The sequence below is a fragment of the Carcharhinus amblyrhynchos genome, chromosome 21 (genome assembly GCF_965287045.1).
Source record: "Carcharhinus amblyrhynchos chromosome 21, sCarAmb.v2.hapA, whole genome shotgun sequence".
NCBI classification, from domain to species: Eukaryota; Metazoa; Chordata; class Chondrichthyes; order Carcharhiniformes; family Carcharhinidae; genus Carcharhinus; species Carcharhinus amblyrhynchos.
In genome coordinates this window covers 7637970-7659675 of record NC_137344.1, presented here as the reverse complement: position 1 = coordinate 7659675, position 21706 = coordinate 7637970, and the positions used below count along the sequence as shown (strand labels likewise).

General features: G+C 39.1%; 1 protein-coding gene across 3 annotated transcripts in view; it reads right to left on the bottom strand.

Moving 5' to 3' along the window:
• Nucleotides 1-21326, bottom strand: part of smurf2 (SMAD specific E3 ubiquitin protein ligase 2) — a 214192-nt gene extending 192866 nt beyond the window's left edge. For 2 of the 3 annotated variants that reach the window (XM_080209417.1, XM_080209419.1), the window contains exon 1: nt 20951-21326. In XM_080209417.1, coding sequence (XP_080065543.1) covers nt 20951-21002 — 52 coding nt within the window. In that variant the 5' untranslated portion in view covers nt 21003-21326. Of the gene's footprint in view, nt 1-14913; nt 14960-20950 lie in introns of those variants that run through there. The other variant, XM_080209418.1, reaches the window with a different exon arrangement.
• Between the last annotated feature and the right edge of the window lie 380 nt (nt 21327-21706).

Genomic DNA, 21706 nt, shown 5'->3' with positions numbered 1-21706 from the left:
GATCAAAATGCATCCACTCATTTAGACTCATCATTCAGACTAGAAACGTGCCACCAGGTGACATTACATATTTGTTCTAAAAATGAATTAGAAAACAGATTTTCCCTTTTTCAGATTAAATCACATAATCTAGTTAAAAGAGCTTTAAATTATCCAATTCAAAGGTCACCTGAAATTAATTTCATCCTCTTCCGAGATTATTTTGATATGTATTATAGTATTTCCAATTGCGTATGTTAAATGTTGTGCTTATTTCCACCTCAATAACATTGCCTGCCACCTCTGCTCCTGTCTCAGCTCATCTGCTTGCAAAACCTTATCCATGCTCCTATTGCCTCTAAATTGATGCTATCCCTGACCAACATTCCAATTTCCACCCACCATAACCTCGAATTCATCCAAAGTTCCACTAACTTATACCCAGTTCCTTTTCTCTATCATCTCTGTGCTCTACATCTGCAGCAGTGTTATGTCAATTTTAAAATATGCACACAATCTTTCAAATCGCTCTACAACTTTAGCCCATCTTCAAAACCTCCTCCAATCCTACAACCAAACAAAAACTGTTCCCCAGTTCTGATTTCTTCTCTACGTCCAACTTTAATCACACCACCACTGGCAACATACCTTCAGCTGCGTAGGTCATAAACTCTGGAATTCTATCTCCTGACTGTTTTTATTCATTCGTGGCACATGGGCATTGCTGGCTGGCCAGCATTTATTGCCCATTCCTATATGCCCTAGAGAAGGTGGTGGTGAACAGCAATTCAAGAAGGCGGTAGTCCATGTGCTGCGGATTGACCCACAATGCCGTTAGGGATGGAATTCCAGGATTTTGACCCGGCAACTACAAAGGAATAGTGATATATTTACAAGTCAGGACAGTGAGTGGCTTAGAGGCTAATTGCAGGTGGCAGTGTTCCCATGTATCTGTTGCCTTGTAAGTGGTCATGAGTTTGGAAAGTGCTGCTTAAGGATCTTGGGGATAGTACACATTGCTGCTATTGGAGCGTCAGTGATGGAGGGAGTTGATGTGGTGCCAATCATGCAGGCAGCTTTGTCCCGGATGTTGTCAAGCTTCTTGACTGTTGTTGGAGCTGCACCCATCCAGGCAAATGGGGAGTATTCCATCACAGTCCTAACAGTGGATAGGCTCTGGGAAGTCGGGTGGTGACTTAGAGTATTCCTAGCCTCTGTCTTGCTCTCATAGAGACTGTGTTTATGTGGCCAGTAAAGTTGAGTTTCTGGTCAATTGAAACCCCAAAGATGTTGACAGTGGGGGATTCAGTGATGGCAATACCACTGAATGTCAAGGGGCAATAGTTAGTGTCTTTCTTGTTGGTGATGGTCATTGCCTGGCATCTGTGAGGCACGAATGTTACTTGCCATTTATCAGCCTAAGCCCAGGTATTGTAGCATCTGAACATGGACTGCTTCACTATCTGAGGAGCCACAAATGATACTGAACATTGCGCAAATTGACAAACATCCCCACTTCTGACTTTATGATGGAGGGAAGGTCATTGATAAAGCAGCTGAAGACAACTGGGCCTAGGACACTATCCCATGGAATTCCTGCTGAGATGTCCTGGAGTTGAGATGACTGACCCTCCATAACCATCTTTCTAATGAACCAGGTAAGACTCCAACCAGCGGAAAGTTTGCCCTCATACCCATTGATTTAGTTTTGCTAGGGCTCCTTGATGCAATTTTCTACATTGTCAGATAGAAGCCAGTGTTGTAACTGCTGGAAGAGCTTGGGTAGGGGCGCGCAGCAAGTTCTGGAGCACAAGTGCTCAGTACTATTACCGTTATGCCCATTGCTTTTGCAGTATCCAGTGCCTCCAACTGTTTCTTGGTATCACAAGGAGTGAAGCAAATGGGCTGGAGACTGACATCCGAGAAGCTGGGGACCACCGAAAGAGGCCAAAATAGATGATCCACTTGGCACTTCTGGCTGAAGATTGCTGCAAATGCTTCAGCCTTTTCTTTTGCACTGATGTGCTAGGCTCCTCCATTATTGAGGATGGGGATATTTGTGGAGCCTCCTCCTCCAGTGAGTTGTTTAATTGTCCACCACCATTCTCGACTGGATTGGTAGAACTGTACAGCTTAGATCTGATCCATTGGTTGTGGGAACGCTTAGCTCTGTCTGTCACTTGATGTTTATGCCATTTGGCATGCAAGTAGCCCTGTTTGGCAGCTTCGCCAGGTTGACGGCTCATTTTTAGGTATGCCTGGTGCTGCTCCTGGCATACCCTTCTGCACTCTCCATTGAACCAGGGTTGATCTCCTTGCTTGATGGTAATGGTTGAGTGGGGGATATGCTAGGCCATGGTGTTGCAGATTGTGCTGGAGTATAGTTCTGCTGCTGTTGATGGCCCACGGCATCTCATGTATGGCCAGTCTTGAGCTGCTAGACCTGTTCAAGATCTGTCCCATTTAGCACTGTGATAGTACCACACAACACAATGAAGGTTATTCTCAATGCGAACACAGGACTTCACCTCCACAAGGACTGTGTGGTGGTCACTCTTACTAATACCGTCATGGACAGATGCATTTGCAGCTGGCAGATTGGTAAAGATGAGATCAAGTATCTTCTGCCCTCTTGTTGGTTCCTTCACCAGCTGCTGCAGGCCCAGTCTAGCAGTTATATCCTTTAGGATCCAACCAGCTCGATCAGTAAGTAGTATTGCTGCCAAGCCACTCTCGGTAGTGGACATAGAAATTCCCCACCCAGAGTATATTTTGTGCCTTTACTACCCTCAGTGTTCCCTCCAAGTGTTGCTCAACATGGGAGGAGCACTGATTCATCAGCCAAAGGAGGACAATACTTGGTAACCAGTACGAGATTTCCTTGGCCATGTTTAACCTGAAACCATGAGATTTCATGGGGTCCAGAATTGGTGTTAAGGATTCCCAGGGCAACTCCCTCATGAATATATACCACTGTGCTGCCAACTCTGCTGGTACATCCTCCCGCGGGATAGGACATATCCAGGGATAGTTATGGTGGTGCTTATCTGTAAGGTATGATTCTGTGAGATGATTACGTCAGGCTGTTACTTGACTAGTCTGAGACAGCTCTTCCAATTTTGGCACTGGTCCCAGATGTAAGGAGGACTTTGCAGGGTCAACAAGACTGTTTGTTTTGCCATTGCGTTTTCTGGTGCCAAGGTCGATGCCAGATGGTCTGTCTAGATTCATTCTTTTGTTGAAACTTTGTAGCGATTGATACCAGGTCACTTCAGAAGGCAGCTGAAAGTCAACCACACTGCTGCGGCTCTGGAGTCACATGTAGGCCAGACCAGGTGAGTATGGCAGATTTCCTTCCCTAAAAGGCAGTGAACCAGCTGGATTTTTCCAACAATGGTTTGATTTTTTTATTGAATTCAAATTCCATCATCTTCCATGGCTGGATTCGAACCCAGGTCCCCAGAGAATTAGCTGAGTTTCTGGATTAATCATGTAGCAATACCACTAAGCTTTCTAATATCACAAATACGCTTAGTGTTTAATATCTCTCCTTTGAAATACTGTTGGAGGTTTTAACATGTTAAAAACACTATAAATGTAATTTGTTGCTATGGTATACCCTACCAATATTTACTGAGATTCTTAGAAAATACATAATTTTAGTTTGTTGAAATCCAACAGTTTAATATAAGCTACAAAGACCAAGTTAAAAATATGTATTCTAGCCTGCCAGATACAACGTTTATTGGAACATGTGGGCTACTACGATTTTCACTCCTTATAAACCTGCAAAGACTTTTTAACGAGTCCTGGAATGTGACTTTAAAATCTCAAATGCCACAATCTCAAATTGGTTTGGTACTATTCACATTTAAGCATATTTCTATGCACAAATGAATAACAGCAAAAAAAAATCCAAACTCTGTAATGCAGGGCAATGGAACGTATTTACTGGAAAACTGCATAAACATATTGAATTTTTGCCAGGGTAAGTGGTCTTTGGTTATCAAGAAGCTCTGTCACTTCCCTCTAGACAAGTTAGGAGAATGATCGTGCCCATGGACACCTCCAGAAACATGAACATTTCTTGATGTTAAATCAGCAACCCTGAGTAGTGAGATAGAAAGAGAATGAAAATGAGACTTTATCTTGGGCAACATTAACTCAGATGAGAGAGAAAAAAAAAAATCGCCCTAAAGGGAAAACCCTAACATCAGCGGACTGCATAATTGAACTAAGATTTTACAGTAAACACTCCAATATTATGGCAACCAGACTAACATTATTTTTTTAAAACTGCATCTTAAGAGACACATACTTGGTCGATTGCTGGTAAAAACAAGCAATAAACTAAAGCCCGTTAGGATGCATGTTTAACTGACAGGCTAAAGTAGAACCATAACTATCACTGGAGTCAGACTTTCAACTAAATCCAAAGTATCTCTAAATTTTGGCATCCTGTACCAGGAAAAACTCGCATGCACATTAGCCCTGTGGGTTCAATTTCACAATACACATTCCATTGATATGAACTTAACATAAATGAAGTCCATCTTTACAAAAATGTGATGTGCAAATAGTGCGAGTCTACATTTTCCAATCAATTTTATTTTACCAGTCTTAAGCCATTCACTTGAATGAAGTTAATGCCAATTAAAATAACACCAATCAGAAATTTGAGGCTAAAAATGGCAGTACTGTTTAAAATTTTAAGTTATGCAGCTTCATATTGAATTATAACTCTAAGACTATTTATTACTTGTGTTCCACTTATTTTTATCCTTTGTAACTCTCTCCATATTATATATCACTACCTTGAAATATTCTGTGCTTGCCCCAATATACCTTTGGCTCCCATTGCAAGACCAAGAAAGGGAAAACATTAGCAATTATATAAAATTAATCTTCAGCTTCAGAGTCACTTCGCTTTGCACTAGTGAAAGAACTAATTTATAACATTTAGGATGCTATTTTCAACTTTAGGCTCTACCTTTTCAAAAAGATCAACACTTGCTACATTCAGTAATTACTAGAGATGGTACTGATAGAAACTGTAAAGATTTGCTAAGGTTTTTTTTCCCTTGGAGGAGCTGGTTTTAAAATATGTTCAGGCAAGAGGGAAATTGTAGTCACCAGAGATTGAAAATCTGGAGCAAGTCATCTAATGAGAGGTTTTGTGGGGTGTGGTTCTTTAGTTCACCCACTGATCCAATTTGCCTCATGTATTTTCAGATTCCTCAGTCCTGCCTCCTTTCCCATCCGTATACCTCCTAAGCATGGCAAATAGTAAAATGCCCAACTCTCTAGGGAGCTTTACACGCAAGTCAGAGATTCTTTTCCTCTCCAAATTTTTGTCGATTGGGATGTCAGATCTTGAATGTAGGTCACCTTTTACACATCAGCTTGCAGCCCCTCAGATTGTACTGAGGCACCTCAGAATGCAAAATGATCTATGCCAAATTCCGTTTCAAATGGTCATTACAGAAAGTGCAATGTTCTTTGATATTTTACAAATAAAATATATTTTCTCAAAAAAAGGTCACCTTATACACAATTATGTAAAGGTGATTTTTAAAACTATACCTAATCCCAAATCCTTCCTCCTGGAACATGGGGAGAGTTGGGGTGAGGGGTGAGTGAGAGTGTTGCAGTGTTGCTAAATATAAAAGTTCAGTATCTTACTTTGATTTAAAATCAAAAATTCAGTGGAGTTGCAAACCCTTTTAAACACACTGCATTTCATTCACCCAAACTGCACCCTGAATTAAAGTTTAAAATTAATGAGTTCAATTTTCACCATTCCCTTGTTCTTCTATGTTCACTAGCCAATGTGGCCCTTGGTTCTATCCCTAATCTGTTTTGGTATTAGCTTACTGGATAGCAGCCTGTGCCAAAAAGTTAAAATCAGACATGGGTGCCATCTCTGATCACTACCTAGCATCTCCTGCTAGAGGATTGCTTTTTTCAAATAGTGGTAATGATCTGAAACCCACCATCTCCAAAGGTGGTAGACAATAATTTCACAAGGACACTGGATGGGCACTTGTACAAAATAAACTTACATGGGTTAAGCAGCAGAATGGAACTGACTGAATTGCTGTACAGACAGCTAGCACAGAACTGGTAGGCCAAATAGCCTTCTGTGTTGCAATACATTTATCTCAAGTGAAGAGAATCTAGTTCAGTTGTGATGCCCTTACTCATTGGCTAAGCACATCAATAATGTCCACTTCAGTATGAAAACCAACGCCTATACAACTACTTACTATCATGAATCAGCTGTCAAGGGAAGGAGGAAAATTGGAGGGACAAAAAATATTAATTGACTGAGCATATCTATTAATGCAAAGCTTAAACATACAAACCTCCCATCTCATGAAACCTCAACCCCATATATCCCATGTTTGACCAGGAATGACCTCAGCTTCAACACATAGTAATCCCAAAAAAAATGAGCAATTTGCCTTTATATAATGCTTCTACAGAAAATGTTTAAAGGCATTTCATAGTATGTAACCATAAAAGATACAGAACATGTGCTTCTGGAAAGACTATGAAATCTATATTTTATATTCTATATCACACCATGATGGTAAATATACCTGTGGACATCAAGTACCAGGTGAGGACTAGATCAGTTCTGACATTAAATGCCTTCCTCCCCTCCCCCCCAGTAACGAAAGACCATCAACAAAATAGACACAATAATAATTCTAGTTTACTTGAGCCTTTTAGAGTTGAAAAATAAAATTACAAATACAACATAGCATTGCCTCTGGCAGCAGCAGCACCATGATCAGGCTCTATGTCCCAGACGAGAAAGAGGAGTAGAATAAGTCAGTGCTGCTGCTCCTGATCATTATCAAATAACACCAGCTGGTAAACATGCATGTGGACATCAACTATCAGGTGAGGACTATATCAGTTATGACATTAAATGCCTCCCTCCAGTGAAAGGCTGTCAACAAACTAGGCTTACACAAAAGAATATGTACTTGAGAAAAGCACAGAGGACTGGCAAATTAAAGTGAGATATTTGTTAAATAGTCCACTATTAAAACTGTTTTTAAATGACTCCAAATGAATGTGTAGGTATATTACTCAAATCCACATATTAAGACACAGAACCAATAATACAAAACTATGTCCAAAATCATAGAAAATCAAAAAGAGAGAAACCAGATTCGGTGAAGCGGAATTAGTCACGAGGCTAATGCAAATAATCCAACGAAAAAAAATACAAAAAACACAAATAGTAATTTACAAGGAAAGTAATAGACCAAGTGGCAGACTCATGCATTCCTCTATGCAAATGTCTATGGTACTAGTAAATAAATCTTTTCAACTTGCTAAAGAAAACAGAAATTTGAGACTTCACTACAAACACTTTGGTATTTTCAGGAAATCTGGCATTTGCTTGCTATGACTATCTCTTCTTCATCACAAACTAATCTCACTGCATTATCAAATACTTGCCCCTAATTGTCTGCACACATAGCTTCCTTCGAGTTATCTCATGTTCAAAACATCACTTCCCAGGAATACCCACAGTCACGCTACAATCTGTAGTGTTTTGACTAGAGAGTTTCTCTCAGCCGTTGCTTATATCTCAACTATTAACAATACAGAAATACGTTGGAAGAGCGGTTCTGTTCAGCTGCCTCCAATTCCTCCCAATGACATCAATTTTTGCTCCTTCTCTCCACCCCTCAAAATGATACCAACAATTTAACACACCGATAATTCTCAATCTGTGCACTGATGTACTTACTCCTTCAACACTACCATTCTCGTCTTCCCTCTCCCGATTTGGAACCTTCTCCAGCGCTGCAAACACACTGTTCTTCTAACTCCAGCCTTTTGTGCATTCCCTTTTATATCACCACTGGCAGCTGTGCCTATCATAGAATCCCTACAGCGCAGAGAGGCCATTTGGCCCATCGAATCTGCAACGACCACAATCCCAGCCAGGGCCTATTCCCCTAACCCCACATATTTACCCTGCTAATCCTGACACTGGGGTCGACTTAGCATGGTCAAATCAACCAAACACGCGCGTCTTTGGACTCCTGCCAGCTCACACAAATTCCCTCTCATCACTTAGAACTTCCTTAAAACCAGCCCTGGCCAAGCTTCTGATCATTCCCAAAACTAACACCTTTGGCTCAGAATCCACTTCACCTCCGAAATACCTTCTAAAACCGTCCATTTAAAGTATTAACATGCATAGTCACATTAATTTACAGGATGGAATAGCAAGTTACAAGTAATGTTTGTAACAAGCCAATACTTGTTAAACATGTCCAACAAATCACCAAACTCTTTTACTCACTCCCAAATTTCCTTGTGTTACATAGGAGGGATTTATGGATTACCTGCTTAGCTGCAGTCTTTTAAACCTCTCAAGATAGAATGGAAAAGGCTGGTACCAGTTTGGTTTAAAATCAACCAATTTTTGGATCAGCCTGGAAATATTAAAGAGCAGAGATTGAAGTTTTCCAGGCTGAAGGATCACTATTGATAAAGCAAAAAAGATACAAGCCACTCTAGTACAATATTGCACTGCCTGCAGGGTTTGCAGTAAATGACAGATTGCAACTTCATTGAATTATAGCGAAAAGAGGACACTCAGTAAAGCACATACCTCTGCCACGCTGCATTAACTCAGTGTAAAGCTACATTATAACTGATCCAAGCTGATCTTTTGTCCAATAGAATTTAAAATTAGGTATCAACGATCAATAACATTCCAACTAAAAAAACCCACATTTTAAAACTTCAATTCACGTAATCTCCCAATGTTAACAGATCCTTTAAAAAAAAGTTTAGGATCGAAAAACGAACCAGTTCTCTCTTGGACCATGCTCTATGTACTGTTTCATTGAAATACGTCAATTAGTTTTAGAAATAAAATGTTTACTAACAGGATGAAAAGGTTATCTCTATCCACCTTCAGTGGCAGGGTAATTATAGCACAGCAATTCAAATGACTGGAATCTACACACCTGACACGTTATGCATATACATTTTAGTATAATTGCTGTAGAACAAATATGAAAATGGAAAATAATCACTGGGCCATCTTTCCAATATTACTAGCTGCTTCCTAGCATTTAAGTTTTGGGAGAAAGATAGTGGGTGGGGAGAGAGGAAGAAGGATGTGACCAAGAACAAGATTGGAGTACAAGGGTTAGAATGAAACTGGGGAGGGGACAGAGGACAGAGGACAGAGGACAGAGGACAGAGGACAGAGGACAGAGGACAGAGGACAGAGGACAGAGGACAGAGGACAGAGGACAGAGGACAGAGGACTTTTTGCCTACAGCACCTATAGGGGATGACATGATGCCAGGGACCCGGGTTTGATTCCCAGCTTGGGTCACAGTACGTGCGAAGTCTGCACGTTCTCCTTGTCTGCATGTGTGCGCTCCGGTTTCCTTTCAAAAGACGTGCTGGTTAGGTGCATTGGCCATACTAAATCCTCCCTCAGTCTACCTGATCAGGCACTGGAGTATGGCGACTAGAGGATTTTCACAATAACTTCATTGAGTGTCAATGTAAGCCTACTTGTGACATTAATGAACTTTAAATCTTTAACCTGACTTATGAGGACCTTACTTTTTCATTTGGATGAGATGAGAATGGGGTGAGGGAGGAATGCTGGGCTCAAATTTTATTCCCTTGATAGTGTATCTGGACTCAGTTCTGCATACTACCGCAGTCACTCATTGGTTTTGACAAGTATCTGACTGCCATCTACAAAAAGATGAACAATTTTTAAGAGGTGAAACAGAATTAAATTACGAAACACTCGATCTTATTTCTCATCCAGAAAAGGCAGCAGCTGCGGTTTTATTCTGTTAACAGCTACTCACATCCTCTTCTCTGAAAATTTGGATAAGCACAGTAAAAAGTCTGACAACACCAGGTTTTAATCCAACCGATTTATTTGATAGTAAGAGCAAGGAATCATGTCTCATACCTTGTGTACTTTAACACCTACAATTCCATACATTGAATCTTTTAAAAATATCTACATCAGCACTTGTTTAACAAAGAAGGAGCTCTGATCAATTAAAATATACAATGATTTTCCATTAAAGGAAAACACAATTTTTACATTTAATTTCTAACAGCCAAGACCAAAGTGTTGCATAGTAGTCATGTAACAAAAAAAAAGCTTCAGCTCAGTTGTTAAGGTCCTGTGTCACTATGAGAATGTGCTCGTTTTCTCAGTTGTATCATAGGTTGGTACTTCCAACCACAGGGTGCACATCTAATTTGTCGAATGACGCAAAGGGCAGTTCATCACACGTAAACAGAGCACAGCATCACAAACAGCACTGGCCTAAAAGGGCGATGGACCCAGAGAAATCTAAATTAGATTCAACACCAAGATTTAATTGGGGGTAGGAGGTGCAGACAGACCATAAATTACAACATACACAAGGTTATTCCCAAGCACATTTTTAATCAAGTTAACAATGCTCAAATCATTTCGCGACCAATCTCGTTAGTCACATGAACATAACAAGCAAGTGTTTAAGAGACCAACAACTTCCTTTTATTTATTCTTTACAAAATTAAAGTTAAAGTTTATTTATTAGTCACACTAGGCTTTTTGTTTTAAACACTGCAAAGAAGTTACTGTGAAATTCCCCGAGTTGCCACATTCCAGCACCTGTTCTGGTACACCGAGGGAGAATTTAGCATGGCCAATGCACCTAACCAGCACATCTTTCAGGCTGTGGGAAGAAACCCACGCAGACACAGGGAGAACGTGCAAACTCCACACAGACAGCTGGGAATCAAACCCAGGTCCCTGGTTCTGTGAGGCAGCAGTGCCAATCATTATGCCACCCCATAAATATCCAACATTCAACCAATGTCTAAGGAATCAAACTAGGACACAGTAATATAACATCTTATGGTATGAGTGTTCTTGGATTAATGCTCCAGGTATATGAGCTGGGGAATTTAAATTAATTAACTAAATCTAGAATAAAAAGCTTATATCAATAATAGTGACCATAAAACTTCCAGATTGACAAATAACACACATCTGGTCTCCTCATGTCCGGATACCGGAGTTGAGGGGGTTGAGCTATGAGGAGAGGCTGAATAAACTAGGCTTGTACTCGTTGGGGTTTAGAAGAATGAGGGGAGATCTCATTGAGACATATAAGATGATGAATGGGATGGATAGGATAGAGGTGGAGAGGCTCTTCCCGCTCAGAAAGGACAGTAGGACTAGGGGGCACAGCCTCAAGATGGGGGGGGTTTTTTAGAACGGAGTTGAGGAGGAACTTCTTCACTCAAAGGGTGGTGAATCTCTGGGTTTATGATAAGCAAGGGGATTAAGGGATATGGGGAGACGGCGGGAATGTGGAACTGAGACACGACAGATCAGCCATGATCTTATTGAATGGCGGGGCAGGCTCGAAGGGCTGGATGGCCTACTCCTGATCCTATTTCTTATGTTCTTATGTTCATGTCCTACTGGAAGAAACTCTGTTGTCTTACTGGGACTGATCTGCATGTGATTCCAGGCCCAAAGCCATGTGGGTTGATTCTCAATTGTCCTCTGAAATATTTAAGTAAGCCACTCAATTGTATTCAAAGTGACAGCTCATCATTATATTCTCAAAGGCAATAAAACGCTGGAAACAGTGCCCATATCTTGTATTCAATTAACATTAGGCTGAAGCTAATCATTGAAAGACGTGGTGAAGAAAAGGCTTTTTCATTCCTTCAAAACTACATCACCTTCCCCTTCAAGTCACTCACCATCCTGACTTGGAACTATAACACCATTCATTCACTGTCACTGGGTCAAAATTCTGGAACGCTCTCTTTAACAACACCATGGATGCACCTACGCCACGTGGTTCAAAAAGGCATCTTACACCACCTTCCTAAAGGCAATTAAGGATGACCAATGAGTGCAGAATGAGTCAACAAAATGCACAACCTTGAATGAATATAAAACTTATTGCACTTATCACAGTCTGCCTTTTATCATTTAGTGATGTATCCTAAATTCCTAGATATTTTAAAATCAGGAAACATGGAACACAAAAAGTGCACTAGTCTGTACTTCTACAAATCATTCAAATGTGAATCCTACTTAACCTATTTTGGAAAAAGTTCTTCACAAATACTCAATTCCCATAGGCAATCAAGCAAAATTCCAGCAGTGTCAAGACAAAGCTTATTTGGTACATTGATACAAATGCACTGCAAGGAAACAGAAATATTTAAGTCACTTCCTTAATACTGTATGATAGCACTCGTATACAATCTTTATTCATCACCTTAAGTCGTTCCCAACATATCCACCTCCAATGACAGGCCTGTGTGCAACAACAGTTCATCCCAAGAGCTAAAATAGCTTTCCCTAGACAAACAGTTGGGCATTTTTCACAATTCAAGTAGTCTACCGTACAGGCCCACAGATACATTTTGTGAAAATCCTAAGGGAGAAAATACATCTGCAGCACGATTATGCAAACATTTTTTGTGCCAATCTTCAATTTACAAAGAACAAAGAACATTACAGCACAGGAACAGGCCCTTTGGCCCTCCAAGCCTGCACCGAACATGCTGCCCGACTTAACTAAAACCCCTACCCTTCCCATCTTATTCATGTATTTGTCAAGTCACCCCTTAAAAGTCACTACCACATCTGCTTCCACTACCATCCCCGGCAACGATTTTACTCAGTCTATCCAATCCTGCATTTCCACCACCCAACCCCAACTGCTGAATTTCAAAGCAAACAGTCCCACCCACAAGCCTGAACAATATAAAACATTTATATGATTTTTGCTTACTTCCATTACATCCATAACAGAAGATAGAAAACATTGACCAGGATATCAATCCAATAACTCAAACCATCAAAATGTATAATTTCACCCTTCTAATTTTTGTTTGCTCTGCAGTCCAAGTTTTGACCTGGTAAATCAGACACAAGTACATATTGGAAAAGTAACTATTTTTCAGCATTCAAATTTGCACTTTTAAAAAGAGAAATCCATTCCAGCACTCAATTAGCTAATTGGAAAGGCCAGAGATGGAATTTAAGTACGCATCAGGAAGAAAGTACACAAGAATGACTCCAAGGTAGATATAATTCAAGAGTTCTTCAAAAGCTACAAGGCAGAGATTTCCACTTGATCACTCACCAGTCCCTGATTTTTTTTTCATTTATCTTAGCGGACAGGGAAAACAAAAAAAAATCACAGAACGCAGAGATCACAACAGAAAATTCCAGACACTGAAAGCACAATCTGAAAAATTCCAAGCTCAACATTGTTAGGGGACAAAAATATTCCAGAACAAACAAAATTCAAAAACCTACTTAAGTCAAAATATTTTGCATAATACCATGACACTTCTTGCAATTGTCACATTTAAAATTGACTTAAGTAAAAATGCCAACACAGGACATGATTTTTAAAAGTATTTTTCTCCTCACTAAGTTCTCCTTTCCCAACAGCATTAATTCCATGGCACCATACATTTGTTCCACCATTTATTCATCAACCAAAATGATTAGTATTTAAATGCAAGGTTTGGCAGCTTGTCAATCATAGAAGCATGACATTAAGCTCAATCCTGCCCTTTTCAAATATACAGACAGTCATTTCCAGCATAGTCACTAGTTAGTGATCAGCAGCATGTACCTTTAGTGATTTTTCTCTCTCTTCGGGGATCAAATCGCTGCAACTATTCTAACTGCCAGATCCTAAGCAATGATTGAACATGGCACACCTGTCTAAAAGTAACTTGGTCTAAATGATTCCTCGATTCACCTGATAAAATCATTAGCAATCATCCAAAGGATAACATTTTAATTAATAATTGATGTTGTACTGTCAATTATATATTTCAGGGCAATCCACTGGGACAGATGGAGACAATATGTTGGTGCATTGCCAATCACATATGCCATATGCCCTCAGATCCCACTTTCCTACTGAGTTTATTATTCATTATATATCATACTGCTTTATCACATTCACTACAGCAGCTGAGTAGAGTAGCAAGAAAAATAAAAATGGAACATTAAGATTTTACAACAACCAGGCTATATATAGAACTAGCTGTCAGCAAGCTTGAAGAAATAACTGTGATCTTACTACTCAACTTAAAATGACAAAAACAAGGAATCATCAGAACCACTCAACTAAATTATTGTCTGTATTAGGCTGTCAATCCTCCAATAATTATTATACATTTTTAAAAAGGTAGCAACTTGTTTTGGAAGCAAAAATGTGAGCTGCAATGTTTATGAATAGAATTAAGCTGATCTAAATGAAAAAGCCCTTTTGACCTCATTCTTGCACGATATCCCCCCCTTACCATCTTTACAATCTTAAAAACATCCACCTGAAAGACAAAAATCAGATTAACTCCCTAATAGAACAATTAAAAGAGTGTAGCAATCAAATATTTTGATATATGAATATCTACCTAAATTATCTTAGCACAGGGCTAGAACCAAACTTAACATAGCCAGAGATAGTACAACTGATTCCCTAAACTCACCATTACTGAGGGAAGCTGACATTTTCTGGTGCCAACACCTCTGCACGCTTTCTACTCAAGAAATATTTCATTGATACACACATTTATGTTAAAGCAGTAAAAACAATGAAATAAGTTGTGAAGAACCAATAGGCAGTTGACCAAAGGGCATGATGCTTGTGCTGGCATAAAAAAAGTTTTTAAAAATCAAAAAAGTTATTTTCTTCCATACCTACAGATCACAATAACTCAGCATGGGGCAACTTGCCTGTCATATCCTTCGTTCTGATCTCTTACATGCCAGAAACAGCAAATTTTACATAAATATATATTTACTATATTTGTAAAAGAAAGAGAATTTATTCTACACACAAGTTGATAAAACACAACAAAACTACTCACCCATGAACTTGCTCATGTTTAAAAATAAATCAAACAGCTGTACACTCACAACCTGTAAACAAACGCTAGACCTAAACATGGCCGCTCCATTGCCCTTATCTGGACTGGTAACTGTACAGAGGAAGTGCAAAACGTAAGTTACTATTTAACCTACATAACATTGTGCAACAAACAATCAATCCCACTAATTTTTTTTTTAAATCAAGTCTATTTAGACATCAGTTTTGTTTTAGTGGCAGCTTGCCTGGGTCAGAAGATTGAGAGTTCAAGCTTCAATCTTGAGCATATGATTTGGACTGGCATTTCAGGGCAAAGCACTGTCAGAGTTGCTGTCATTCTTTTACAAATGTTAGCTCTTGGCTTAATGCCTCTACCAAGAACCTAACAGACATACAAGATCTCATGGTACTATTAAGCTCTCAGTGTTATGACCAACATCTATCCCTAACCAACACCTAAAAAAAAACACGTAATCCAGGCAGTTACTTCATTGATTTTTGTCGTATTTTGCTGTGTGCAAGTTAGTTGCTTTGTTTATTATATCACAACAGTGAATACACTTCAGAAGAATATTAGCTGTAAAATGTTTTAGGATGTGAGGTTGTGAATGGTGCTAAATAAATGAAGGTACATTATTTTCTTCTTAAAGCTTTGTGTCAACTGCATGCTTTCATGACAAGTGGAGAAACCCTCTCTTTCCAAAAGCCAAAACAACTAAATAATCATTGTTCCCAGCAACTTGGGAGTATTATGTACTACTCGATACACCTTTAATTATTGCGTAACATATAGGAAGTTGGAAAAAAATATTGTATTTCATTTGAAGAAAGTCCATATAAACTTGGTTATTACTTTCTACAGACAAGTTATTTCACTTAAAGGAGTGAATTTCACTGTTTCAGAAACAATACGTCCTACACTAATGAACTCTTATTCTCAAGCAATTTATCCCTCCATCATAACGCTGCTTACCTTATCCTAAATGCAATAGGTGGCAAGCATGCCATGAAAACATTTGTACAGTACAAGTTTATAAATAGAAAATTTGTAATAGAAAGGAGAATCTTGCCATTACAAAGAATTATGCATTAACTTTATTCAATTTCTGGGCATTTTAGTTTAAATCAATTAGTTGTCCAAGCAAATTCCACGCGAATAAGTAAAATGGCATAGTTATTTTAGTTCTGCGTTATGTTAATTCAATTCCCTTGATAGAGCTTAAATTCCTTCAAGCTGCCTCTCGCTGCTTTTAAACACTCAGCACTTGAACAATAATAATCAACTTTTTAAAGAATATTTGATAGGGAGACACTTCCTTCAAAATATATGTTCACTAATACACTGTTTTCAGACCTTAAAGACCAGACGCATTTAAGAGTAGAAAAAAACCTCAAAGTAAATACGCACCATGCTTTTTACCGTCCCTTGAGCAATTCAGTAAATCACAGCTTGTCAAAGCTGTTTAATACAAATGTAACAGCCTGCTGCCCATCACAACGTACCCACCAGCAAGAAGCCTTTAAAAAAGAAAGCATCTGAACATTTTTTCTTCAAAGCATTCTCCCTTCCATAGACAAATTATCTTTTAAAAAAACAAAAATTCTATTCTATTTATAGCAGGGAAACCCCACGTGAGATTATAATTCTGATGACGATTACAGGGAACCCTCACCTTTTCCATTATTAACAGCATAGGAGGACATGACTTCAAACTAGCGTGAGCTGCACTGAAGCCACCCAACACCAGCTAAAGACTGGAGGCTATGCAGAAACCTTTTCTTATATCTTCCCAAAACAAAAGGCTGACTGATTTCCCCAAGTTTTCCCAACACAAACCACAATTTATCTCAAAACTCATTTGCTTGCATGCTGTTCCATCAGAATGCTCAAAATGGAGCCCATCTCCACTATCCTAACCAACTTTTACTGGTTCCAATCTTTCCTTTGACTTTTGTTCAATCTCATATTTAATTCTTAAAAGTTGACATCTCCACTTATTACAGGGTTTTCTTGCTCTCTCATATTTCATTTAATTCCAACCTCTTGTTCTATATTCAAGGAAATAGTCCTTCCTGGATTTCTGTAGGGGCTCTCAAATTCCTACCTCAACATCAACAAAAAGAGGCCAAACTTCTATAGCATTAAATGCATATTCGCAAGTATAACTTGTTTCCTGGAATTTGATTCTGAAAAGTAAGAATGTGCAGAGATACAAGGAGAAGGCAGGAGAGTGGCACTAGCTAAATTGTTCGTTCAGAAAGCTGGCACAATGGATGACATTGGCCAAATGGCCTTCTTCTGTGCTGTGACAATTCCACGATTCTGACAGTCAGGTGTCTTCAAACAAACTTCAGATTCACTCTGAAGCCTCCTCCACCCCTGCTGTTTGCAACAGGATCATTAAGGATACCTGGCTAGCAGAAAAAGAGATACCCATCCAAAAAGTCTCCATGTACAATCAGTAGGTTTTTTCTTCATTAACTGACAGCAACACAACTTCTCTAAAAGTAAGAAGGAAGTACTTGTACAAAACGTATACCCACTAATACTGCTTCTCCCTTATGTTTGTATGTATTATAAGGTAGGGCAAATGAAGAGTTGTAGCATGATATCTTGCTAGAGTCTGCACATCAAACCTTCCTGTAATATTTGGGCAGTAAATTGCATAAGTATACAAATAACTCCAAAACAGTAAAAACACTGATTTTAAGTAATAAATCATTTGCCCTAATTAAGCATCAAAAACTCAGTACTTACCAGCAAGTGAAAGAATTGAAATCACACTAATTTTAATCCTCTCAAAAGTAAGGGATAGTGAGGCCAACTGTAGCACTCCAATTACTCTACCTGCTAAATTCAAAAGATTTTTAAAGCTCCAGATAATTTTCTTCCTCAACTGTAGGATTTGTGCTTTACTGACATGCAGTTTCAAAGACACTAGGGACCCTTCAATACATTTGAGAAAGAGAATTTGGATTAAGCGTTTGCAGAATATTACCATCCTGTTAACAACCAAGACTCATATGCACAGTTCCAGCAAAGATAGTTGAATAATTAGGGGCAGGAAATCTGTATTACTTTCCTCCTCCCTAACCCCAGAGACCCAAGGACAACAGCTGTGGTCATATTACTTTCCTGGTTGAGATCACCTAACTGAGACAGGCTAGATATTGAATCTGGGACCTTCCTAATCCGTATGACTCACTGGAAAAACTTACTGAGCTAGAGGAATCAACCGCCACTCGTTTTGTTAGTTAGAACCCATGGAGAATATTTAAAATAAAATACAGTCAGACATGCATTTCTCACAAAACATTTGCTATTAACTAAACAGTACAATCTGAACCAAGCTAAATAGTTTCACAGGCTGTCAAGCATGTCCAGAAGTTGAACTTCGTTCCACCTCAGCACTGTGGGAAACTGCTTCTGCATTCTAACACTCAAACATCAACTTCTAGGCAAGTCAAAATAATGCTTTCTCTACCACGAAATAAATTGTTTCTAAAGACCCCTGCTTAAACCAAGAAAAAGATTTTCAAATAATACTGTAACCATCAGTTCTCAACCTGTCTGACAGACTCAAAGTTGAAGACACTGTAAATTTGCACTGAGCTGGGACACTGCCCAAATTATATGGAGGTTTTTTTAAGTACTGCACATCAAATGAGACATTTTCAAAAAAAATTTAAAATCATCCACATAATATGAATCCAATGGTTCTACCAACAGCTTGCCTAGAGGATACAGCTCGCAATAGGATGAAGCTCTGAAAAAAGTCATTTTTAAATGGAAAAACTAAACCTACCACCTAGAATAGGTATGCTGTGTTGTTACAATTATCATCCCACCAAGATGGGACAAGTTTAGATTCAAGGAAACTAATAATAAAATTCCAGCTTATATAGACTATTTTGTAATAATGCTAGCCTAGACGTCATAACTGGACAATCAATAGTAAATTCAGCTTTTCCTCCCACTTTTACTGCCCATCAATATTTCTTCTACTGCCCCATGTCATTTTCAGATAGAAAGTATACTTCAGAAACATTTTCCCAAAAATCTCCAAACACACTGAACAAGCTGATTGAGATCAAGAATGCAATAGTGAGACACTTCATTTACCTTTCAATCGTCAATTTCTCTGTAAAAGAAAAATATGCACTCATTGTCAGGACTTTAGCACTTTACAGCTTTAAATATGTGTTGCATTTGGATGTTAGTCTTAGCATGCTTGCCTCAGCAAGGTCATGGATTCAAGCCCCACTCGAGGACATAATCTCAAAGAAGAAATGCTATACTCACAGGTACCATCATCTGACTAGGAAATTAAATCAAGACAACACGTACCCTCTCAGGTGGTTTTTAAAAATCCTGTAACACTAACCAAAGACAAGCATTCTCTTGGTATCCTGACCACCGTTTATTCTTCAACAAACATCAGCACAAGCATAATTTTGCAGATGTTGGATATCTTGATTTGACTTCTGAAATAAAAATGCTGCTCATACTCAGGTTTCAGGCAGCATCTACGGACTAAGAAACAAGGTTAATATTTCAGATTGATGACCTTTCATTATGAATGATGAAATGTCATTGATCTGAAACCTTAACTCTGTTTCTCTCTCCACGTATGCTGCCTAGCCTGCTGAGTACTTATAGCATTTCCATTTTTCACCATAGCAAAAACAGGCCATTGTGACATTTATCTCATTGCTTTTACTGGGACTTTGCAGCTGATGCATTTCCCTACATTTCAAAAGTATTTAATTGGCAATAAGCATTTTTCTTTTAGAACATTCCAAGGTACTATATAAAAAGTGTAATTTTTTAAAATTGTTGTTAGTGTAACATAGCCCAACAAATAAGAAAATTAAAAACCAGTCAATGTATTTTATAGTGGTGTCGGTTTAGTGAAGAATGTTGGCAAGAGTACATAGAACTCCCTAAGCTTCATCAAACAGTACCATGGAACCTTTTAAAGCACCCCAAGCTGGCAGATAAGGCCTTGGATTTAATATCGCATCCAAAAAGGCTGCACCTCTTGATAGCACTCCTTCACTACTGTACTGAATTACGTGCACAAGTATGTAATGGAGCTTGAACTCTCAACATTCTTAGTCAGAGGCGAGCATGTTATCTCTGAGCCAAGCTGGCGCACAGCATCAGATAATGAAAATGCTCTCAGAAACACAAGCATAACACTTCCAATAAGCTTTTCTTTAAAAAAACAACTTTCAGCTATGACTTTCTATTTTGAATCGTCATTATTCTTCTTCACTGAAAAATATTAAAAATTGGGGGACAATTATTTCGCCATAAATTTTCTAGAAACTACAAGCTCCAGACTCAAATAATGCAATCATATTTTCATTGTGGAAGTCCACGGACGTAGAACAAAAATATAAACATGGTGCAGCAATAACACAAGGCAACAAAAATAAACTTTGAACTGTTGCCAAGTTTGCTGTTACACTTCTTTGGAAGGGTCGAAATATAAATACGATCGGATTAATAAAATGCAGTGTGAACTCTTAGACGCACGCACTTCTAAATTATACACATCCCATGTACGCGGGAGGGGGGGGGGTAGATTTGCTTAAAAGCCACCCCCCTCCTCATAAGAATAGCCTCAATAACCAAGAGTTTACTTTGCCAGGCCTGAGACGTATTGTAAAGCACCGAAACCTACAATACAGAAACAGGAATTTCCCGGTTCTAAAATCATCCGAAGACACAACCTTTCTTCCCTAACCCCACACAAAAGAAAAACGCGTTTCACAGGCAAAGACTGCCAGTTTAAAAAAACACTCATTCAAGTTCAACCACTCTTGTAAAAAAGGTGTACAAATACTTGTTTTTTTTGCCGCTGGGACTGAAGGGGGCGGTTGGGAAAAAGAGGGGGGGGGGGAGAGAAACACTGCCGAGGAAACAATCTCTCCATCACAAATGTTTAACCGAAAAGGAAAGAATGAATTTAAAGCACCAGGTCTTTAGAGTGCTCACTGTGTGTATGCGTGCAATTCTCATAGCTTCTTACCTGTTAGACGTAACTTGACTGGCCCGTTCCTCCTAGCTCCTTGGTTAGACATGTTCCCAAGTGTTTTGCGTTTTACTTATATATAGTTGTTTGGTTTTTTTTTAAAATGAAGTTTAATTGCTGCTGCTGCTGCCGGTGTCTTCCCTCCGCCAGCGGCCGCCGCCGCTTTTCCCCCCTTTCCCCGAGCGAACAATGATGGCCTCCTCCAGCCCGGTGGCCCGGATGTGCATAGCCCACACTCGCAAACGGACGGCCAAAAAAAAATCCACCAAAATTTAAAAAAAACAAACACCATTTACCTCAGTAAATTCAAAAATAATAACTCCCCTCCTCCGATGCGCCGAAAAAAATAAACTTTTCACTTTTTTTCTAGATTTTTCTCTCTCTCCCCCCCCCAACCTTTTCCTTTCCTCCTTCCTCAAACCGTCTCTCTCCCCCCTCAGTCAGTGCAACTAGGCTTTACCACCCACACTCTTCCCCCTCTTCACATCTTCGGTTACAGCTCAGGAATGATCTCTTTGTCGAGGTATAATGTTATTTATTGTTGCTGAAGGCTCTGATATATATATTCCAGCCGATTGCTTGTTGTTTCTCCTTTCTTCCTTATTGCTCAGAGTATTTCCACCCACAGAAGATCCACGCACAAAATAACGATGATGGGGAGGAAAGGGTTGAAGGTTATATTCCAACAGCGAAAGAAAAGTTGATTTTTTTAAATATTTTCTCTCAATTTTTTTCTAAGCGCTGGAACCTGTG